The 23,714-nt window shown below is 38.8% G+C and overlaps 1 protein-coding gene across 3 annotated transcripts in view; it reads right to left on the bottom strand.

The window, feature by feature from the left end:
• Positions 1 to 22,010, bottom strand: part of DPP10 (dipeptidyl peptidase like 10) — a 674,550-nt gene extending 652,540 nt beyond the window's left edge. Inside the window, exon 1 of one of the 3 annotated variants that reach the window (XM_036886636.2) lies at positions 21,716 to 22,010. In XM_036886636.2, coding sequence (XP_036742531.2) covers positions 21,716 to 21,787 — 72 coding nt within the window. In that variant the 5' untranslated portion in view covers positions 21,788 to 22,010. Of the gene's footprint in view, positions 1 to 21,500; positions 21,606 to 21,715 lie in introns of those variants that run through there. The other 2 variants (XM_036886633.2, XM_036886635.2) reach the window with 2 other exon arrangements.
• Positions 22,011 to 23,714: the final 1,704 nt, after the last annotated feature.

The following is a 23,714-nucleotide window of genomic DNA, read 5'->3' as shown; positions in this document are numbered from 1 at the left end:
TACAGCATCTTACTACACTGATGAACAGTGACTGTGAAGTGGTATGTGGGGGGGACTCGGTTAAGAGGGGAGCCTAATAAACATAATGTTCTTCATGTAATTGTAGATTAATGATACCAAAAAAAAAGTCGTAGCATTAATAAGACTTGAGAACTCAAAAATTATAATCTGACTGTGACCATCTCATTGTATAGTCTTTATCTAATTCTAAAAATAAAAGTATCAAGCTATGGCATTTTCATGCTATAACTTATTTCATTATTTGATTAACATCACAACAAAAGACTGTTATATAAAATTTAATTTTTCTCAAGCAATGATGAAATCTGGCAATAAAGTATTCTTTAAGGTTTTCAATGTGCTCTTCAAATACTGTGCATTCCTGAAACTGTTATTCATTTTTCTCAACTACATTTCACAGAAAAATATTACTCAGGATAACAACAGCTTTTATTAGAGCATTCTGTTTCACTGCAATTAGTTAAAGCAAACCTGTTGTCCCTTGTCACAATCCAGAGATTCCTATAATATGTGTGGTTGCCAATGTTTACATTAGGATATCAATCTCTTATACAAATGTTTGAAACTGTACTGGGTGAAGAGAAAAATAGCTGCCTTTCTTATCTGACATTTATTAATATCCGTGTGCTTCAAATACCAATAATGGCCCGGGTCATTAATTACAGCCGTTTTGGCTGTGCCTATTTGAGTTCTCCCACATATGCTGTCCGCACGGTTGTGATAAACGGGAGTGTTCCTTCAGGGCAGCCTCCAAAGAGAATGCTACTCTTGTTGGGTTCCTGGTTGCTGCTGACATCACTGTGTAAAAGTCCAAGAAACAGAAGAAATCCTACCTCACACACATCATCTACAGATGTTCACACAATTGTTCTCTCCTTTCTCCTTCTTTTTGAAATTTCCTCTTCTACCCAATTTCTCCAGTACAATATAGTTAACTCAGGTCCACAGTTAATCTCCACTGGGCAGCACAAGAAATTCCTCCTGATTAGCTATATTATGGTGAAAAAAAAGGATAGCTAAATTTTACATCATTCAGCTGACCGGACACAAGTTTAAAATACAGTTACCTTTTGACCATGATCTCCCTCAGTTTGGGACCTGCCCTTAGGACCTTTCTCTTCTTACTTGGATTTATAGACTTTCTTGCAATTGCTTATCCAGAAAAGTCACTGAGTTATCTATTCCCTCCTCTTTCTAGGCCTGAAGTCCAAAGATGTGGATTGGATTAGAAGTTAAAACGACTGTTGCAGGACACTCACCTGTCAGTTTAGCTTGTGTTCCTGGCTGCCTGGTCCCAGAGGAAGTCTCCACCTGGCATTACTTCCATAGAGACCTTTACACACTCACATGAAACACAGACCTCTCCCAGTCTAGTGCCCTCTGGATTCCATTTCTCCCATTTGCTCTTCCAAATTCTTTAAAAACTCTTTTGATATAGCTATTGGAGGTCTTGTTTTTCTGCTGTGCATCAACTTACTCTAGATTTTCTCTCTGAGACTACATACGAAAAAGCTAAATATTCATTTCACCTGTCAAAATGAGTTCACCCAGGCCTCTTCAGCCCACCTCATCTAGTGTTCTTAAACTGATCTGCAGATTGAGAGCTATTATTATAAATACTAATCAGCTAAATAAATATTGCCATAGGCCCCTTTTCTAATGCCAGACTCATTTTTCTCCAAAGCATGTTTACTACAAATATAAATTCAAATATTTTTTGAAACCTCCTCACTGATGATTCAAAATTAACAAAGCCCAGTCAGTCACTGCTCTTAAGAAATGTAGCTATTTGGAGAGAGACCAGTAAACAGGCAATTTCAAATTATGATAGAGTCAGGAGAAAGATCCTATTGAATTATAGGTGGAGGGCACTTGGACCAAACCATCAAGATAGGAATACTTAAAATGCCATACATAATTTTATTTCCAAGAATACAAGTCAGAATAGATTTGGAAGACTGGGATTTTTTTCCCCATAGAGTTTAGAGTGTTAATGGAAGAACCCATCTCTAAGAAATGAAAGACAATTCTTATGTGGCGTTTGAGGTAGAATGACATCATACTATAGCAGCAGATAATTTTCCTCTGTTCTTTTCTGCTTTGAGTAAGAGAGTGGGTTAAAAATGTGGTCACAACTAGTTCTACATGACTGACATCATCATACCAAGAGAAATCTTCAGTAAGTTATTATGTGTTCCTTAGTTGATGTGTGTGGGAGTGTTTGGGTATAAGTTTTTCACATTGCAGAAACAACTCGTGGCAGCCTGTGGTCCAAGAGGCAGAAGCCTTATCACTTTTGTCAGGTGGAGAAGTTAACCACTTGGGACATCATGGTTTCTACAGTCCATCTCCCCTGAAAATAAAGGCAGATGGAGTTTGAAGTATCATTTCAAACAAATCAGGCAGTATGGAAGACCGTGGAGCACAAGGAAAGGACCTCCTGTCATTCAGAGTCTTGCATAGGGGTCTTCTGGGATAGCCTCCCCATCTTTCCCCTTAGGTAAATAACTTGCTTGATCCAAGGGGTAAGCAAAGGAGAAGTTTGTCATAAACAGGGACATATACAATGGACAGGAGTGTCTACACTTTGCAATGGAGTCCATTTAAAAAGTTAAACCACTGAGTACAGAGTGGTTTTCATGCACTGCTACCATTTGAGGAAGAACAGGAACAATTTTAAAAGACACTCCATTGAGAATTACATTGTATTCCTGAGAATCCTAAAGCTTTTTCTTCCCTTTTGAAAAAACTGGCTTCATGTGAAATATTTGCAATGCCACCAATCCCAGAGTAGCTGCTGCTTCCAACATGAAATGTGACAATTCATTAAAGTAATTATACCTCAGAATTAAAGTATGTTTATAGCCATAATAATCAACTTCCATGTACAATGCTGTCCCTTCTTAATGTACACCTTTCTCAAGTCATTAGATATATGTTTTACTTTATGGCACCAAATAACTCTAGCTTGTCATAATGAAGTTAAAAGTTTATTTAGTACATACTGTATTTTCAAACACGCAGTACATTAAATTTACTCCCAAATAAATACATTTCATGACTACAGATAGATAAAAGTGATTGTTTTATATCTATTTCTATTTTTTAATAACAATACAAATTCTTATACTGTTAAGCATCACTGCATTTGAAGGCTTGTTCTATCAATTATAACTTGCCTTCACATACTGAAGGGACATTCCTTGATGGATTATGGCCAAGTACAGCATTGACACCATGGTACCACCTTTATCCTTACATTTTTATCATTCAAACACCCTTAAATTGTCCACATGTTCATATAGTGAATATTTATATCCAGATATAAGTCTGTTGTTTTTGCCTGTATTAGTTGAGTCTGGTATATTTGAAATGATTGTAAATTCTTTACACATTTCTTATGGAGGCAAGGAATTCATTTTTCCCTCCATTAGTATTTGGATTGATCCTGTGTCTTACTTTAACCAACACAATGCAGCAAGAGAGAAGATCTATAACTTCTAAGTTTGATCCTTGAGACACCTGCCATTTCTGTTCTCATTGCCTGCAACGGTCCCTTATAGAAGGCAACTCTTTGGTATGAAACCCTATGACTCATGCTGTGAGGAAGTTCAAGTCATTTGGAAAGGAAAAGGCATGTGAAAGGGCACCAAGGTTCCAGACACATGAGCAAAGCGTTCTTGGCCTTTCAGCCTAGCCTAGCTAATGGCTGAATTCAGCTGAGTTAATAACATCACATAGAAAAGATCTGCCACCAATCCCTATCTGAATTCCTGACAACAGGATCATGAGACAGTAAAATAGTTGTTGTATTAAGCCACCACCAAATGATGGAGTAAAAGGTTATGATATAATAGATAAACAGAACAGAATCTGCCTGCAATACTTTCTGAAGACTTCCAGGTTAGCACAATATTTCACAACTCTCTTTGGTGACATCATAAAAACAATGAAGCTGCTCATTTTAAGTACTTTTGCACCAAAATAGTTTGTCTGAAAATTACCTTTTAAGGTCTGGGATAAAAGAAACAAATGTACCTTGCAAGATCCTGTGTAAAGCAGTTTCATGTTAGAAGATGACTTCAAATTTTCCATATTCACAATAAAAACAAAGGTAAAATGTTTTGTTATGTGATACATATTTTCAGGAAGAAGGGAAAGACTTTAATTCACTTCTTTATTCCCTCTTGACTCTTTGCTTAAAAAAGGAATGAAGGAAAGAAAAAAGAAGGGAGAAAGACAGGAAGATTGATTATTATACCCAAGAGTGCCTGGGATTACTGTCAGATCTTCTGATGTAAACACTTAACTCCACAGATATCAAGGTAAATAGTTAAATAGAAACATTCACCCCAGAACTAATTTAGAAAAGCTTTTTTGGACATAATCCTGGGTATCTATACACATACACAAATGTCTTTTCCTACTGATAATATAGTTAGATTTTGCCAGGGCTTATCATTGGGTTTATCATGGAACCATGACTGTAGCTGGGGAAACAGGGTGTTAGGTGCCTCCAAACACACTAGCATCCCAGGGGCCAGGGGAATCTCGAGATCCTGATAAACTGCCTTGTCTCCCTGTAATTACATTAGCTGACCTAACGTTTCCAGGTTAGTTTGAAAAAGCAATGAGTCTAACCTAAAAGTCACTGGATTAAAATACACAGGAGGGTTGATTCCTCATGATAGAATTAAATGGTACCACTACCCAGTCTTCATGTTATGGATATATAATTGGAAACTTACTAAGATTTATTTTAAGTCATAGTCATTCAATATTTATGTGAAATCAGGACTCCTTTTGGTATTGTTTCATACACATTTTTCTGTCTGGGTCATTTAAAGAGATCCAGAAAAGAAAATGAAAGATCTCTCTTAATTCTATCAGTGGACCACCATGAACACTGCTCCCATCCTTCTAACACCCCAAGCAGGATATCAAGGATTAGTGCCTAATCTGAACTCTTAAGAACTGCCTACTGTTCAGCAGCTTGACTTTCCAGAACCATTAGAAACTAAAGGCTTTTTCTTAATGTTTGAAGACTAGCAGCTACCAAGTAGGTCCTACCATAATTTAGCAGTCATATTGTAAAAAATTGATTTTTATTTAAAACTTATCAGATAAAAGAAGTTACTTACGTTAAGCAGCTCTGTAATCTTCATGGAATCTTAAAAGAAATTTTTAAAAAACTCATTTTTCTTACTGTTAAGAACAGTTTAGCTAAAAATTACTCTTGTAAAAGTGGCTGGAGTCTTGGAAGACCTGGTCATCATTAATGGATTAATAAAATATTTCATCACTGCCGTTTTTCTTCTAGGTACGTTTGTTAATAATTTTCAATACTACTTGGTGGAATAGAGGGGAATATTTTGACCAAACGAATTTTCTGAGTTTAAAATAGTCCTCAGCTTCTTCATTACATGAAGTGGTAAGACATAAAAATTCATGAATTTATAATTTGTTGAAGTAATTTTCCTTTGCAAATAAAAAAAGATTCTGCAAAGGCCAAGAAAGATCTTTCTTCCCTCCCAACTATTATTATTCTCCTTCCTCTTCACTAAGAGAGTAACTGTGACTGACAGCAACCATTGCCTTTTTAGAATAAATAAGAGATGTAAGTGAGGTATAGTGTACTCCTTAAAAAGTAGTCCCCATTTCCCAAATCAGGTAAGCCACAACATATAAGAAAAGGTGAGCACAACACATATTCCTCATCACGTATTGAAAGTTTATATACTTCTTCATAAAATCACAGAAAACACTATTTTCCCAATGTTGGGTCCTGTTCATTAGCAGACTTCAGGCTTCACAGAAACATCCATTCATCTAGTAATAGAAAATTTTCCTTATTTTTACCGAAAACACAGAGAACCTTTTAAATTCAGTATTAAAATTTCTAAATACTGTCTCATTTTCTTAAAATGAGTAATTCATAGGGTACAGAACTGTCTTTAATAATATGACAATAAAGTTTATTTTTATCTATTCATTGGGAAATGATCACCAGTTATCTACAAATCTTTAGAATATGTATATGTTGGCACTTATTCCTGAGCTGAATGCTTGGCATGGGGAAAAGCTATCCTCTTGTCAATATGTTAAAAGAATATCAATACATAGAAACAGTGTTATATAGATAAGACATACATATACATGGAGGGACAGCAGTAAAGTGAATGCCAACAAATTGAATATTTTTATTCCAGTTTTGCAAAAGAAGAGCTGAGGTTCAGAGAGGTAAAGAGATTCCCAAAGTGGCACAGCTGATAAATGGAAAAAATATATTTTGGTCACATATATTCACCCATATCATAATAACCATTAATTGCTTTCCTTTATAAAACTGAGATTAGATGATTTGTTAAATATTTAAATGATACTAAATGATTTAAATTGATATTAAATGATTTGCTACATGTGGATGATCAATAAATTATATTTGATTCTCTTCCACAGATAATAGTAGTAACAATGAGACTAGTACTTAATGTAATAATCCTCTTTAGAACTCTGTGCAAGTTAATAATGTCCTGCATATTTTACAGATGAGGCAACCAAGGAGGAGAGTGGTAATAAAGCAATCTGAGTAGGACCGCATGACTTCTGAGTGGTGGAACCAGATTTTGAGCCATGGCTATCTGCATTCAGAATTAACACTCTTATGTGCTCCACTAGACAGTTTTTCAGGTGTTTAGTGAGTATCTACTGTGTGTCAGGCAATGTGCTAAAAGCATGGTGTCTATATCTTCTCTGTGCTCACAAATGCTCCTGCACACACATGTTCAAGACTGGGTATCAGTTTATGACATATAGAAATCTAATTCATTATGAACAAGGAGGAAAATTTGGTAAATAAAACAACTGTTAGAGGATCTATTTGATAATGTCCAGATTTTAAGCAAAATAATAAACCAAATATACTACACATGTTCAAATAAATGTGTATGCTAACATTTATATAAAAAGAGTGAAGAAAGAGTTTGATTAGCTTCAGTCTTCAAAAATTTCTCTGGAACAAATAAAAAGAAAAAATGAAGATAATAATGGTGGTGACCTATTAAGTGAATGATGGAAGGAGGGACTGAATAGTTTAACAAATGTAGGAAGGAGACATTCCACTGCATATATTTGTATGATATTTGATGTCTGAACTATGTTAATGTGTTGTTCCAAAATAATGAAGAAGAGTGTATGTTTTTTTGTAAATCAGGAAGTAAAAAAAACAGACTCAGTTAACATTTGTCATTCAAGTAAACAAAATGACAGAGAACTGAAAAATCAGGCTTAGATCTGACACTTAGGTTACTGAATAAACAGGGCCAAAGCATTCACCTTTTCATTCACTAAAATGAAGAAGCCAATATTTTTGCTCAAGGTTATTGTGACAGACAAGGAAACAATTTTAAGCTTTTCTAAATTCCAAAGTTTATACACACACAAACACACACACAACACATCCTACAGTTCTCATTACTTTTTCACTAATAAAAAAGTAGACAAAAAGTACTTACATTTATAAGATACTAAAATAACTATGCATAATTTAAAAGTTCACTTCATAGATCACACAAACTGAATTGTACATTCTGGAGATGGAAGAGTCACTTTTCTGTTTTAAAGTACACTGGATAAACATGGAATTATGAATGGTTAAAATTTTCAAAGTAAACTACATTTGCCTTTGAATATCCAGAAGACAGGAACTGTGCTGTCAGCACATTGCCTGATACACAGTAGGTGTTCACTAACCTACCACCAAATTGTCTATAGAACAGACAAGAGTATGGAACTGATAGGCAGACAGTCAGTGTTCCAACACTGGTTCTGCCACTTAGAAGTGGCTCTAGTCAAATTACTTTATCTGTTTGTCCCTCAGTTTCATCTAAAAAAGGAGCAACAGCATTAACTTGCACAGAGTTCTAAAAAGGATTGTAACCACAGCTACCAGTAAGACAACTATTATCTGAGTAAGAGAATCAAATATGATTAGCTGATCAACCACATGAGGAAAATCATGGCCTCATTTTAATAAAGAAAAGCAACTGATGGATATTATGATATGTATGATCATATGTAACCAAAAGCAACTTCTCCAGTTACAGCTGCACCATCTTGGGAATCTCTTAACCTCTTCCAAACCTGATTCTCATTTGCAAAACTGAAATAAAACTCTATTACATAGTGTTAGGGCAGAGAACTACATGAGTATTGCATGATATATATAAATAGCATGCATTCAAAATTTTAGCTACTGTCAATGATAATAAAAAAGTCAATTACTTTATCAATAAAAGTATTTTCCTTTTATAATTCTAGTCATATTTTGTAATTCTGCTACAGGCCTATCAGACCTATCTTCTAGGACAAGCATAAGCCTGAGCAAAGCCATAAATTAGAATTCAAGAATCTGTGCTGCTGAGAAATAAAGCCTTACAGTGTGGTAGACTAGGCATCATGTTATAAATGCAGATCTTGGATTCCATTCCATATTTACTAGGTAAAATCTGTTTTATAAGAATATCTGTAAGAGATTCATATGCATGTTCAAGTTTGAAAAACACAGATCTAGAAATAACTAATACAGCAGCTACTTGTCACGTATGGCTATTTAAGTTTAAATTTATTAAAATTAAATAAAATTGAAAATCAGTCCCTCAGTGACACTAGCTGCAATTCAAGTGTTCAGTAACCACATTGGCTGGTGGCTGCCATACTGAAAAGCACACATATATGACCTTTTTACCATTATGGAATGTACTATTGGGCAATGCTTACCTAGGCAGCATTTTTATTATTTGGTAGGATAGATTTCTGTAGGAAATAAAAAATACTTCAGGAAAATAAATTTCAATAATCCAATGAGACTGTTTAAACACCAAATTATTCACCAAACCCCCTTGCACACAAAACACAAATACACACCTAAATTTATCTTTTTTTAAACCCAGATTTTAAAGCTGAGGGCCAGTTAAAGGGAAGCAGCTCACCCCATGTACAGGCTGCGGTTCTCTCTTGAGATTCCCATTTCTATGTTTATTTCCTCCTGCCCCGACCCCATCACATTCATAAGGCCCTCATTTTCTTTGGCTCCCCAAACATCAGTTCTCAAGACAGGGCATGCTGAGCAATCATGGAAAGATAAGCAAATCCAAGGCAGACAAAAATCATTACTACCCCCTGCTCCGCCTCAAAGGAAATGGTGGCAAAATTCCAGATACACACAGATGGATGAGAAGAGCTATTTCATGATTGGCAGTCAAGAAAAGTGAGTGACGAGGGAAGGGAAACTGATGATGATAAGTCTTAAATCAGACTGTGTGGATGGCTAAGGTATCTTTCTCCTAAGGGCAGCTCTGAAAGCAATGCCATCCCCAAGAGACTACTGCCACCACGTAACATGAGCTGAACCTCATTTTGCTAAATCCTCAAAAATGGTTTTTCAAATCTCCTTGTGTGCAATTATTCCACTTTATATTTTCTACAAAGAGCTACTTGAAATTACCAAATTGTTCTCTTACACCGATCAAAAACACCTGCACCAATTTGTTGGGATGAACCTGACAAGCAGTGTTGTCTGACTGGCTGCATTCCAGAACCTCCTTGCTGGTGAATTAGACCTGACACTCGAAGCTCCACAAGGCTTGTAGAAAGCTTTGATAAAACTGCCTAAAAAGTTGGCTGTAGCATCAAGTGTAGAACCAGACTGTAACATTCTTGTGAGGTTGGGGATGTTAAGGAAATTTTTAAGAACTTGGAAATAAAACAAGTACGACTGCATGCCCACCTTTTCAATGTCAGATTGGGGCACTGTCTAATCAGCCCACAATTTTAGGTGGATGCACATTTCTTAGACTTACCGTTGGCTTTTAACACAGATCTAGAATTTGTAAAGTTAGATGTTAATTGTAGAAGATAGATAAGTTGCAAAACAATTCTGTCTGTTCTAAAAGATAACCATAAATGGTATGGCTCAAATGACCTATGGGTTATCAACCAGTTTTGTATCTAATTTTGCAAAGTTTGTATGTCATTCCTTTTCTGATTACCCAACTCTCTTCTTCAAATGCTCTTTGAGCCTACTTTGCCATCTTGATGGTTCCTTCATTAATTAGTTCAGTTGTTGACATATATTCGTTACATATATATATGAGAGCCAGGACTTTTTACTTGTAAAGGTATGCTTTGATAGCAATCAATACTGTTTTACAGACCTTCATATATGCTCTGCAGCAGGTCTTCCTATTTTCTGGCACTTCATCTGAGAAATGAGAAACTGCAGAAAATTTAGACTTCACCCGACCACTGTACATGTGACCACCTGCTCCTCGATGCCTCCATTTAGCATCTATACAACAGATCTAATCTTATTAAACCAGCTAGAATCTTATGTTGATTATCATCTATTTTTTCTTCATCTGACATCAATACAGACAACCAAAAATGATTTTTTTCTATGATCCCAATGACTGAGTGATTCTCCTTCTACCAACTCCCAACCTAGAAGCAAGGAACTCTGGTTTCTAACCTACCAAATTCATCACTGGTATGACCCTGAATAAGTCAGCCTTTATCATTCTCAGTTGTCTTATCAGTAAACCAGGTGACTTAATTGGTTCTAAGATCTTTTTAAAAGAATTGCATTTGTTAAAGGGCCAAAACTGAAGGAAAATTAGATTATATTGTTTAAAACCCTCAGAATCAGAAACAGGGACACACAGTACATATTACTAATAACCACTATCTACAGATTTTATGCTGGCAACTTGACTGCCAGTTCCCATGCTCCGGTCATTTACTATTGGCCTACCCACAGCATACGCATACGAATGAATATGTTCTCCTTTAAAAATTGGCTTTAAATGGAAGTCAGCAGATGGTACTGTACAGCAGTTCCATGTTATGATATCTACTTAATTTTGATCCCCTGCATAACCTCTTGGTACATTGTGACCTCTCTGAAACACCTTTTCTTCTTGCAGAGTGACTCATTTTGGCATTTACATAACAATTATGAGCTTGTTATGTTGCACAGCTCCAGACCAGAAATATTATATCATGATGCTTCTGTCCTCAGTTTTCCCTAAACTAAAATTGCCTTGTGTAACCAATAAGCAATACAAAGCTGACATTTCTGAGCCCAAGCAGCTAATCCTAGATTGTATTTACCTATTTTCAAATATTTGCACCATCTGTGATTCTATATTAGTTTTGTTGGATTCGCCGTTACAGCTCAAGGACTGTAGTTCTAAGTAGAAATGAAGCAGCACTCCAAATGTAGAATGTATTACAAGAAAGAGATGGAATAAGCAAAGAAAAGAAAAACCTCAGGAAGAGCAAATGCATATTCAGTTTTCCATCTTAAAAATACAAACATTGTTGATTTTCCTGCACTTAGAAGAAATATAAAAATGGATGCCATATATTTTCCTGACCAATCTCTAATCCATATTTGCTTTGGAGCTAGGATGATTCCATTTAATCTCCATATGAACAAAAATAGGAGTTTAGTATTAAAGGTGCTTGAAGTTTGATCAAAGGAACAGAAAAAGGAGATTTAAAGCTGGTATTTCCAACATCTAGGAACCTGAGTATCCACCCAGTGTAGTCTGATTTCTAATCATTTTCTTTCTCTCTGATATGGCAACCCACCATAGATTAATAACAACAATGAAACATGAGTGCCATTATTTCTCTACACCCACTGGATAATTAACAATTTCACTGATAATCTTCAGAAAAGTTCTGCAAGGTAAGCATAAGCCCATTTCCAGATGAAGTATTAAAATCGGAGAGAGACTTGGTAACTTGCTCAACTTAGTAAGCGAGTTTAAACTGAAATTAAATGAATAGAAAGTCCTCATTCTTTCCACTAAAAAGAACTGTGTCACTCAAAAATTCTTCTTATTTATTTAGCATACAAAAGTTTCTCAGGTTTGATACTGGAACTTGGTACTCTGATAAAACTATGACAGCTTCTAGAAACAACATTACCTGTTGGGGACGGCCTTTGTCTTCTCACATGTTTGTAGGCAGAATGGGAAAGCACCTTCCCCCATGTCTGAACACAACATGGGAAAGCACAAGCTTGAGAACAACCGGTGCAGTCCTTGGAAGTTATCTGCCCACAAAAACATATCTTGTCCTCGAAGATGAGCCAAGACTCCTCACTCTGAAAATAGGGAGACCTTGAGGATGTGTGAAAACACCGCCCCTGCTTACCAGGCAGCTTCTAAGAAAATCAACAAGGTGCTCTGGCCTGTCTCCCCCTGAGATGGGAAAGATGAGTATAGCACTTGGCTGAGGTCCGAGAAAGGCAGTATAAAAATAAACGTGCTGCGCCACATTGGGGCTGCAGCCATTGTCTGTCTGTCTGTGTTGCCTGTGTTTTTTGTTCTCTCATTTCACCCAAAGAAGATGAGCGGCACATTACATCTGGCGCCCAACGTGGGGTGTCCTCTCAGAGTGAGTTGTACATATATTCAGCTCCACGCCTCCCCTTCAGACTGTTCGACTTCAACAGCAGGCACCATCAATTACCTTCTAAGAGATCCAGTGAATCAGAGCCTGTTGTTTCTATTCCCAAGAAAGCTCTAAAATTCACCTGAATGCTTTTCAGAGTCCCTAAATACATCCCTCCTTTCTTAAGGATGGATTCATCCAATCACTAGTCCATTCGCTATTGAACTGCAATTTCAAATGCTGAGTGCAGAGCGCAATGGGTGCTCATTCATGTTGAGGGGAACATAAGAGGCTTATGAATGCCAGTGTCTGCATATATGGTGGGAGGTGCTGTCATTTCCTAGAAAAATTGGATCTCAGTTTCCTTTCAGAATGGATTTATGGCACTGGGGTGACTTCTCACCATGCAAGTTGGAGGACATGCATGTGTAGTTCTGTGAAGTTTTGTGTCCAGGCACCAAAAGTGTAAGGACCACTGTCCTATTAGCAATACATCACAAAGGAGAAGCCAAGGAGTATCAAGTGAGTTTTGCCTACAGATTCAAAGCTTTTAAGAACATAAAATTTAAAAAAAGAAAAGGCTATTCTGTTGCAATTGCTAAGAAAGGCAGATGTGCCACCAACAGGCCATCAAAGGCTCTGCACCAACCACTGAATCTGGCAGCACAAACACACAGAAAACAGCCATGAGTGAAGAGACCCGGAATCAAGCACTGCTTTTGATTCTAACCAATTCTGTGACTTGAGATAAGCCACTTCACCTCTCCATTACCTGTCTCTTGATTTGAAAACAAAGATATTAGATTCACCAACCAGGACAACTTCTCAAAAACCTTTCCTGGAGGTGAGATGTGGTTAATGGAAGCATGAGTATCTGAGTTTTCACTTATTTGATTCCTCTTGCCAAAGTAAACCCATGTACCAGTAATAGGAAAGGCTTACTTATACCCTTCACAAGCCTTATTAATGCAACTTCAACTGGTCTCTCTGGTCCATTATTTGAAAATAGATCACAGGAGTGCCTGCCATTCAAGGTCTCAGTTATGTTATTCAGATTTGTCATATTTATGTTTTCAGAGCAGAGATTTTTAGATGAAATAAGAAATCAATTCATTTAGATCTCAAAAAGGGGTGGGGACAAGGACAATAAAAATGGCTTTTTTTCCTCACTTTTCTTCATTTGCTATCTTGTAACCTTATACATAGGTTTTTGCATTGACTTGAGAAGATCGATAGGTATGATAAATTACAGTAATATTAAAGTCAGATAATATACAGCTTGACTGAAGAATATACTGCTTGACTTGGCTCTCCCACATGTCAAAGTCAGTTTTGATTATGTACTCAACCAACTGTTCTTAAATTTCACTCAACATATCATCAGCTCTTACATGCAAAGAATTTCTAAGTCAGTCAAGTGAAACCAAATTTTTGGAGAGAATATTAAACCACAAAAACGCTTCGAAGATACGTTTTTGGACAAACAGGTTATCATCTAAAAATGATAGCAATCAATCATGCTGTTAAAAACTGATTTTCACCTAATGTCCTATAATAATCTAACTATAAAATACGCAGTATATTTCGATCTTAAGTACATGTACACACACACACACACACACACACACATATATTCTGCATTTTCATTAACATACATGCAAAATCACCCTTACAAAAGAATGAAATAACCTTTTCAGATAATCTAGAAGCATAATAGCAATAAGAATCAAATTCTAAGTTCTACCTTGGGCCAGATGTTATGCAAGCCCATTCACATAGACTGCCCCTAATCCTTACAATACTCTCACCCTCCTCTTCCTTTAAAGATGAAGGAATGGTTTCAGAGGGGTTTAGTAGTGTACTGGAGATTGCGTAGTAAATGATAGAAGAATTCAATCTATAATGTTTGTTCTAAGCCCTACATCAAATTGCCTCTCCACAAAATAATTAATAAATCTGAATATCATTTGGCAATTCTAAAAATATGGTAGGATATACTTTCTGGTTTATGGAATAAGTATATAATATGAAAGTTAGTTTAAAAAAATTATTAACGTTTTGTCATTTTTCAAATAAGCTACAGCATGACAAACTTGAAAAGAAAATGAAAATCGCTTTTTATTATGTAGAAGATATTACAAAGAATACTGTCAACATCAATTACTAAACAGAACAGTTCGAAATAAAATACTTGTTTTATCAGTTTGGGATAGAAGCAAGTTTTCTGTAGTTGCCCTGGCAGTGGGCGTTACATTTACCAAAACATACAGGTATGTCTAAAGCTCTGAGGATGCAGGACAGCTTAATAAAAATGTATCTATAACAGAAGAGCTCTCTCTTCACTGACTATCCTCCCCACTGAATCTACTTCCCAGCTTTCTCTTCCAACCTCGAAATGACAAGCATTCCTTTAATTGATAGATAATCAATGAGAAGAATGCCTACCAGGGAGGGTGGGTGGTTAAGTGTACAGTTTAAAAGCCTTGTAGAACAATGCTATCTACACAGGGAAAAGCAAGCAGAAATTGGTTATTGTCAAAAAGCTTGTGGATAAGGTCAAGACGAACTTTAAAACAAAAATGTGCTGGGAATAATCAATACTGAGCACTATGACTTCTCAGAGTGGGGCAGAATACATACACTAGGGCAGCACATTGTTAACTTTACACAGGGGCACATGTTTATGAAGAAGTTTACATTCTCTCTATTATTTATCTGCTCTTTTATGAACCTTTTAAAGGTCTTCAGATGGGAAAAGCTCCAAACCTTCCTGATTGATGTATGTCTTGGTATATGCCCCCACTCCTTGTCCACAGGGAATTCATCCCAAGACCCCCTAGTGGATGCATGAAACCCAGATGGTACCAAACCCTACATATACTATGTCCTTTCCTATACATACATACCTATAATTTTAATTTGTAAACTAGGCTCAGTAAGAGATTTAACAGCAATAATAATAAAGTAGTTTTAAATAATAACAATATACTGTAATAAAAGTTATATGAATGTGGTCTCTCTCTATATATATGCCCTATTGTACTGTACTCCTGCTTCTTTTGTGGAGACATGAGATGATAAAATGTCTATGTGAGTAGATGGAGTGAGGTGAACAACACAGGCATTGTGACATATATAGCACTAGGTGCTACTGACCTTGTGACCGTATGTTGGGAGGTAAGTCTGCTTCCAGACCACAGTTTACAGGGGGTAACTGAAACTGTGGAAAGCAGAACCATGGATAAGGAGCACTACTGTACAAGGTTTCAGTAATACATGAACTTGATTAGGATGCACATAAAGTCACCCATCGAGTATGAAAATACATGGAGGCAATTTTAATAGTTGGAATATCAAGAAAGGGTGTATTTAAATGCTGCATAGGAGTAGCTGTAGAAAAATCTGTGTGAAAAAGTCTTTTGAATTATGCTGAGCCCCACACTGGATCACCCATTCCCACCTCCGGGGACAGCAGGCACACCCACCCTGAGGGCCTGAGGCTCCACTGTTATGCATATTCTCCTGCCACACTGATTGAAATCTCATATTCTGAGATATTTCTATGAAAGTATACCTCTCTTTTCTTCTTTATTTCATTTTCTTCTCCATCTTGCTACCTTGTGGAGTGCGTTACAGAAAATGGCATGCAACAGTCAGCAGCTCATTCACCTGCTGGTGAGAATTAGCCTGTGTCCAGCCTGGCCCCTTACAGAACAGGGCAGTAGAGAAGTGAGTTTTGATTGAATGGAAATAGAGGTGTAACAGCATATTTTGAAGACTGCATGTCTATCAGATTAGACTTGATGTCCAAACCAAATAATCTGTTATGTAATAAAATATGGATATGTATGTGCAAAGTCATATTAATCATACAGGTATCTGTACTGAGCAAAGCAATATTCTGTAAAATGTTAAAATAATATACCAGCTGTAGGTGATCCTCTAAGATCCTCAATGATCCTCTAAGTTTTTTTCTTTTCTCTAGGCTCCTGTTCCCAGACAATTTAATGAGAGCACTTCGTATGAAAGAGGCATTATTCAAAAGCTTTTACAGGAGAGTACAGACAATGATTCTGTAACATTTTCCTATGTTGACAGATAGTAACTGCACCAGTTGGGGTGAGGATTTAGTAACGTGAGTAACTGTTAACCATTGTGTTGTATGCTTGAAAACAGTGTAAGATTATATATCAAATATACTTCAATTTAAAAAAAGCTTTTACGTATTATTTAATTCTTACAATAAGCATGTAAAGGATCTACAGTCACTTCTATTTTCAGAGAAACCCAGAAGAGTTACCATGCCCAAGAAAACACAGTGATGACTGGTGGACCTGAGCTATGAACTTGAATTTGTGGTTTCCAGTGAATAACCCATAAACAACAGTCAATAAATATTTGTGGTTGCACAAAAGCTCACAGTCCTAGTTGCACTAGTGCTGTTTATGCTACATGAGGCTGTAAATAAATTAAAACTATGCCTGTAAGTACTAAAGCTTAAAATGTTATGTAATCATAAATGATTCAAGGAACCAAAATTTTGAAATAGCTTTATTTTTACTCTGGGGGAAATCTGTTCTCAGTATTTTGTTTCCAATGTAATGTACTTTGTAAGATAATGCAGCATTAATATTTAATAATACAATTTTCTTTAACTTTTTATATAGTTTAATCTTTCTTAAGTGTGCAATTCGCTCAGTCCCTGAAATAAACAGATAGATTAGCAGCTTTTAAGCAATGGATGTTTTGTGATATGTTCTAAACTCAATAGATAAAATGTCATATATATGTGAAATAAGATACATAAAATATATATATGTAATAGGAAATTAGGGGATAGCAAGAAACGTATAATATCTCCTAATCATAAAGACTTCTACTTAACACCTGTATGTAAACTCTCTCACCAGTTAGATACTGTACATTCTATGTTGAATGCTTAGAAGAAAAGCAATAAATCTTACATAAATTTTTCAACATGATTTCTAAAAGTTGTTTTCGATGTACTATGTTAAAAACAACATTTATAGATTAATTATGACAAGTTTGTGCATTAGTCAGGAAAACATGGAAGAATATCTCTTTTGTAAGTTTTCATTAAGCATATATTTGAAAATTTTAATCAGGTTTGCTAGACCAAATTTGAAATATAAAAATACTGAATCATAATTTCTGTATGAAAACATTGTACATTAATATTAACTAAAGGTCAAAAGTACAATTGATATTTTACAAAAGGCATTTTATACATTGCATATTTAATCATATTTTAATGGTGAATAATTTCATCAAGAGGTTGCTACATGTTGAACTGTAAGAGATTGGTTGCCTACCAGAATGAGTTTTCTAAAGAAAAAGGCATAACTAATGCTATCTTTGCAACCAAACAGTTACTTAAAAAAATAGACTATGTATCATACCTCAGAAAATAGGGTTGTAATTTTTTCTTTCTTTTTTTCTTTTTTTGTTGTGGGTTTGTTTTGGTTTGGTGTTTTAGAGCTTGAGAGGACCATCAAATATTTTAGGAGTATCTTTTTACTCATTGAGGTCAGCAGAAGGGTGCCACCTAGTGGAAATGTGAACAAATTCTAAACCAGATCTGAGTAAAAATGTACTCGTTTAAGAAACCTTGGAAGTATCATTATTACCAAGGGCAAATGGTGCAGACTTCTTTCGTAAGTTCTTATGTACTTATCAGGATCTATTTGGTTACTTTTACATTAATTAGATAAAAATAAGAAATATTAAGTTAACTTTAAAATTTCAAGACCTATTATTATTTATATTATAGTTGAAGCTTTAAACAAACTCATCTGTTACATTCAAAGTAATTTTATATACTCACACAGAATATTTGTGATTATTTTGCATTGTGCTAATAAGAATGTGTTGAGCTGTAACTGTGTAGAGGTTAGAAGGCAGAGGCTTTAAACTTAAATGAGTTTATTTTAGCTTAAATATAATAAACTAGGGCTAAATCTCATCTCCACCACTTTATATACAAACCTGATCAAATTGCTTTATATACAAACTTGATCGAGTTGCTCAGTGTCTCTAGTCTTCTGTATTCTCATCTCTAAAATGGGACTAAAAACAGGACCTACCTCTCAAAATTGCTTTGAGCAGCAAATAGAAAAAAAATGCATTTAATACACATTACCTCATCAGCCCAGAGGACAGTCCTCTGCACACAAGCAAGCAGGAAGTGTTTGTTTGTTTTTTAATAATAATAATAATAAATTACAACTAGTCACTCAAGATCTTGTAATCCTTAATGTAAAATGGAATATTGATCATGTAAAGTGAGAATAATTGTCTACCCATATCAAAGCATTTATTTTTAGACATTTTGTAAATGTGAAGTATTATGAAAACAACAAAAATAACTGTTGTAAACCCTTATTTAATCAATGAAGCTTTAAAGGAAAGATTACAAAGATAAAAAAATATTCCCAATAATTAAGAATATTAATAAAAGTATACAGTCCCTGCCGTTCTCGTTGCTGTTTCTCCCTGGGGAAGGGGTGCCGCTGGTCATGGCATCCATTGCTAGAGCACAGTGACAGAGAGATGCTACAGGGAGGTCAAGCTCTCTAAAGGAACGTAAGAAAAACCAAAACATAAGGTTTTGAACCGTTTCACCCAGTGGAAAGACCATGGTCTTCCACTGTGCTGTTAAGTGGAAATAGGTGCTTGATGGGCTCAGGAAAAGGAGTTTTTGAGGTTTCATAAAAATATCTACCATGGAAAATTAAAGAGCTTTCTAGCAACGTTCAAATACTAATCACTCAAAATCAATACAGAGTGGGTGGTCAGCTAGACATGCTTCTTATTTAACCATAAAGCACTTCATAGAGCTACATTTCTACTTAAAATTTTTTTCTGCAATATCATAGAAACCAGAACAATCATTATCTATATGGAGATGGTATATTAATACCACAAAAGAGTTGTGTGACAATCGCAGAATTAGACCACAATGATTATACTGGTAATGAAAACTTAGTAATCTTAAACAAGTACTTTAAGCATTCACAATAATCATCCACATTATCTGGCCATCATTTCATATATCAAGTTTTAGACAAAGAATATAGTAGATATAGGTATTTTCTGGGAGTGCTTGGAAAACCTTCAATGGGATGCTGTCATGTACATTTATTTCAGTCTCACTTTCCTTCCCCTTGCAAAACAGTCTCTTTCATTTTAACTCAAGTATAATAATATGCATACCATTGATTTTAAAATCATATAAATGCTCAGAAAGCCACTTTCAAAAACTCGCTTAAAACAGGAGTTCTGCAAATGGCCACTCCCCAAATATTTGAAGTGGCCATAAACAAAAACAAATACTAACAAGAAAACCATATGCAAGCTTGAATCCATCTCTTCATATGAATTTTAAGTACTAGATTAGTCGTGACAAAAGGCTTTACTGTGCATATAGGGCTTGTCCACTGTTCACATACACATTCTCAGCTCCTGGGCACTCTGCTCTACTTCTTTCTCCCCACCTCCACCATCACCAAACTGTATGCAGCACCTCAAGTAACCAGCTGGTGTCACAGGTTAGTGAGCAAAGATTTCATATGGGGACTCTCTCACCTGACTAATCGTTCTTATTGGTAGCATCATTCCAGGAGCAGTAGAGAGGCTCAGCCGCTTGTTAATGAAATTTAAGGGCTGTCAGCCTGAAAGAGGATGTTAAATCCATGTTCCTCTCCTGAAATTATTTTTATAATCTGCTAACCAGTTGCTACCTCGTGGTATGTGTTGGAAGGAGTAGGGAGAAGAGATTATAAGGAGAAGGGACATATAATGAACTATAAATGTTTTAATACTCCCATACTAATCTCAGGGTAAGGAGCAAAGAGGATGGTTTAAGAAAACAATTGCTTTGTAAAAACTGCAACATTCACACCAGTAAAGGGAGGGGGAAATTTAAGCCATTTTCAATTCTCGCCACCTGTGTGAAATGTATGTGAGGGAAACTAGGCGGCTGTGGGAGACCACAGGCCAAGAGAGATGACCAAGACCAGAATAGTAATACCAGCAGCCCTAAGCAGCAGCGCCTCCTCAGCCTCACTGCCACTCCTGGGCGATTCGGACAGCTCGCCTTCACTCGCTCCTCTGTGCATAGAATATGCGAAGAGCGGTGTCCTTACCGCTCCCCTTCACCCCACTTCTAGCAGAAGCTAGGAGTGCCTGCCAAAAACGCGTCGCGCGGCCTTCACCAGTGCATTCGGGGCAAAGGGCCCACGTCCGACACCTCGGCGCCTCGGTCCCAGCTCCGTAGTTAACCCGCTGACCTAAGTGCACCCTCTCGGCTCGGCGCCTGTGATTGATGTAAACGTGACAGCACTTCAGGCCGGCTCATCACAGCCTCCCTTGTCCTGGCCAGGGCACCCCGGCGCTGTGCCCCCACAACTTTGGGAAAAAGCGACATCTAACTCCCGAGTCACCCCAATCCAGGGATAGCTGAGTTGGAGAGCCACCATACGGTTATGTTACAAACCCCTAAAGACTGAAACAAAAAGGGGGTGGCTGGTGCGGAAAGACCGGAAAGGGGCAAGAATAACCCTCGGCCAGCACAGCGCACCTCATCTCTGCAGACACCACGCATCTGGACCCAACAAATCACTAAAGCCGGTATCTTTCCAGCTCCCCATAATAACGAATGCTTTTTTGCTCCCGAGCTCCGCTCCACTCAGCAGAGCACAGATGCCTGGTCCACCCTCTTCCCCCACTTAGACCCCATCCCGGTCCCCTCAAAGGAAAACGGGCAGGGGAAAACTCTGCCGGCCTAAAGGTCATTTGCCTCCTCGGGGAGCTGGGGCCAGCGCTCGTCGCGGCTACGGGAAGACGGGGCTCGAACCCAGCCCGTGGAGCCTCCAGGAGCGCAGCAATGCCGCCAGCGCGTTCTTAGGGGCCAAGAGGCCCCCGCTCCTTGGCCCCGGCCGGCTCTCCCCGCCGGCGGCCCGCCCGCCGAGGCTTCCCGGGCCATCCCCAGCCTTTACCTCTCTCCCCGCCTCCCCGCGGCTCTCCGCCGAGCGCATCCTCTCGCCCGGCGCCGAGCGCGCTCCGCGGCGCTAACTTCCCGCCGAGTCCATGGAGGAGCGGAGGCGAGGCGAGCGAGCCGCGGGCGGGGGCGGCGGCGCGGGCGGGGGCGCGGGCGGGCGGGGGGCCGGGGCGCCCGCTCCGCAGGAGGGCCCGGCCGCGTCGCGACTCTCACCTGGTCCGCCGGCGGCGCGGGGCTCGCCAGGGCCCCCGGGGCCGGCTGCTGCTCCTGCTTCATGGCTGTCATCCCCGGCGGCCCGCCTCGGCGCTCACTCCCTCCCGGGCACTTCAGACTCGGGGACCGTTACTTGGCAGCGAACGCATGTCACAGGCGCCCGACGCTCTCCGAATTGGCGGAAGGGAAGGCGGCGGCGACGGGGTGGGGGCAGGGAGCGCCAGGGAGGGGAGGCAGAGCTGCCCCGCAGGCTCCCTCCTCCGGCGCCCGCAGACCCTCCAAGTCCCCACTCCCCCCGCCCCCGCCACCCCAAGTCGGAGAGCCTCGGAGACCACACGCGCCCGACTGGCAAGTTAGCGGAGCGGCGAGTGGCGGGCGAGCGGCACCTGACGGCGCTCCAGCGACCTCTCGCCGCGCCGGAGGAGCCCGCTCGCATTCTACTGCAGTCCGCGCCCCCCGCCCGCCGCCGCCGGGGCTCAGCGCGCCAGGTGGGGCCTCCGGGCGCCGCGCTCCGGCATCTCCCGAGCAACCGCAACGCGGGCGGGAGCCCAGCCCCCCATCTGCGCGGCCGAGGCTGCCCGGCGCCGGGGCCCCTCTCACCCTGCACCCCGCGGACTCCTGCGAAAACCTGGCAAGCGGAGTGCGTCCCGCCGAGCCCTCGCTGGCTCCCGCGGTGCCACTGAGCATGCTCCAGGGCTCTGAGAAGGCAGGGGTCCGGGGGCCTGGGCGCCCGAAGACCCGTGGGAGCCGCCAGCACCTGTCCGCTCCCAAGAGATTGTCCCAGATGATGACCCAAGGCTTCGCACCTCCTGAGTTGGGGCAATGGACAGCCTTTAGCCCCAACCTGGATTCTCCCGCTAGATGCCATGGTTAAAAGCCACTGACCTCCTAAAGGTTGATTAAAAGCAATAATAACTAATGATAATATTCTAGTACAGACATTTTTTTTTCTTTTTACTGGACACGTAGAAGAACCTTCGGTACTCAAGTGCCTTTCCAGCCTTCTCTCTTTGCTCAACACAACCCTCTCCCCTTAGAAGTTTTTTTACTGAGCACCTATCAAGTGCCAGATAAATTGTAAGGCTTGGAAGGATTGCGGGAAAGAGAGACTAAGTGCCAAGCCAAATTTACCAAATCCCTGCCTTCAGGTCGTTTAGGTTATAATTTGGGTAGTTCAGCCTGGAGCAGAGGTACAAATCAATTAGTCATAGTAGCTCCTCAGAAGTAATTGACAAAGCCCACCAGTTTCATTCAGATGCACTAGCACTGTGGCTTTTCCAGGGCCTAGAAAGGACCTTCCCAAACACGCCAGCAAGAAGCAGTCCCCAGGTCTCAGGCCCTGTTTGTCAGAGATTGCTCACTAGAAAAAAGGCAGAAGGAGTTAAATATCCAGATATTACTGGACTCAGCGCAAAGATTGTAGGAGATTGCAGCAGAAGGGATGGAGAATATGGATGGGGTGGGGAAGTAGCCCTGAGTTTGTTTTTATTGGCTGAGGACTCATTCTTTGTGATCGAAGTTACTCTGTCCCTGAAATAGACCTTACTAGTTGAGCGGCTATGGTAGAATACAGTAGGAGTTGGGCTCCAAACGGTTGATTTCCCAAAACAGGAATTGTCACTAGGCCTAAGTATTAATGATAACAATAGCTCCTTCAAAATATGTTTTTTTTTTAAATAAATCAATGATCACAGATTTGATTAGGTTAGAACATTAAAATACGATTTTCTCTTTAGAATGATAGAATTGGCTTGCTTTTCAGAAATAGGTAAAGTCCATATTGTGAGCAAACCCCTCATAGTGTGTTAGTCCATTTCAGTAGAAATAACTGTTTGATAGGAATAACTTTGCTGCTTGTAAAAGTATAAAACAAATTTTAAAAAAGAAACACTGGTAAAATAGCTACTAAGCAGTTCACCTAGCAAATCTGACAGTCTAGGTTTTCCCTCACATATAATTTTTGGGGGAGAAAGGAATCTACATTACTCAAAAAATGTTT

The sequence above is a fragment of the Manis pentadactyla genome, chromosome 8 (assembly GCF_030020395.1).
Source record: "Manis pentadactyla isolate mManPen7 chromosome 8, mManPen7.hap1, whole genome shotgun sequence".
NCBI classification, from domain to species: Eukaryota; Metazoa; Chordata; class Mammalia; order Pholidota; family Manidae; genus Manis; species Manis pentadactyla.
Note: the sequence above shows the minus strand (reverse complement) of the source record. Positions and strands in the feature narration are given on the sequence as shown.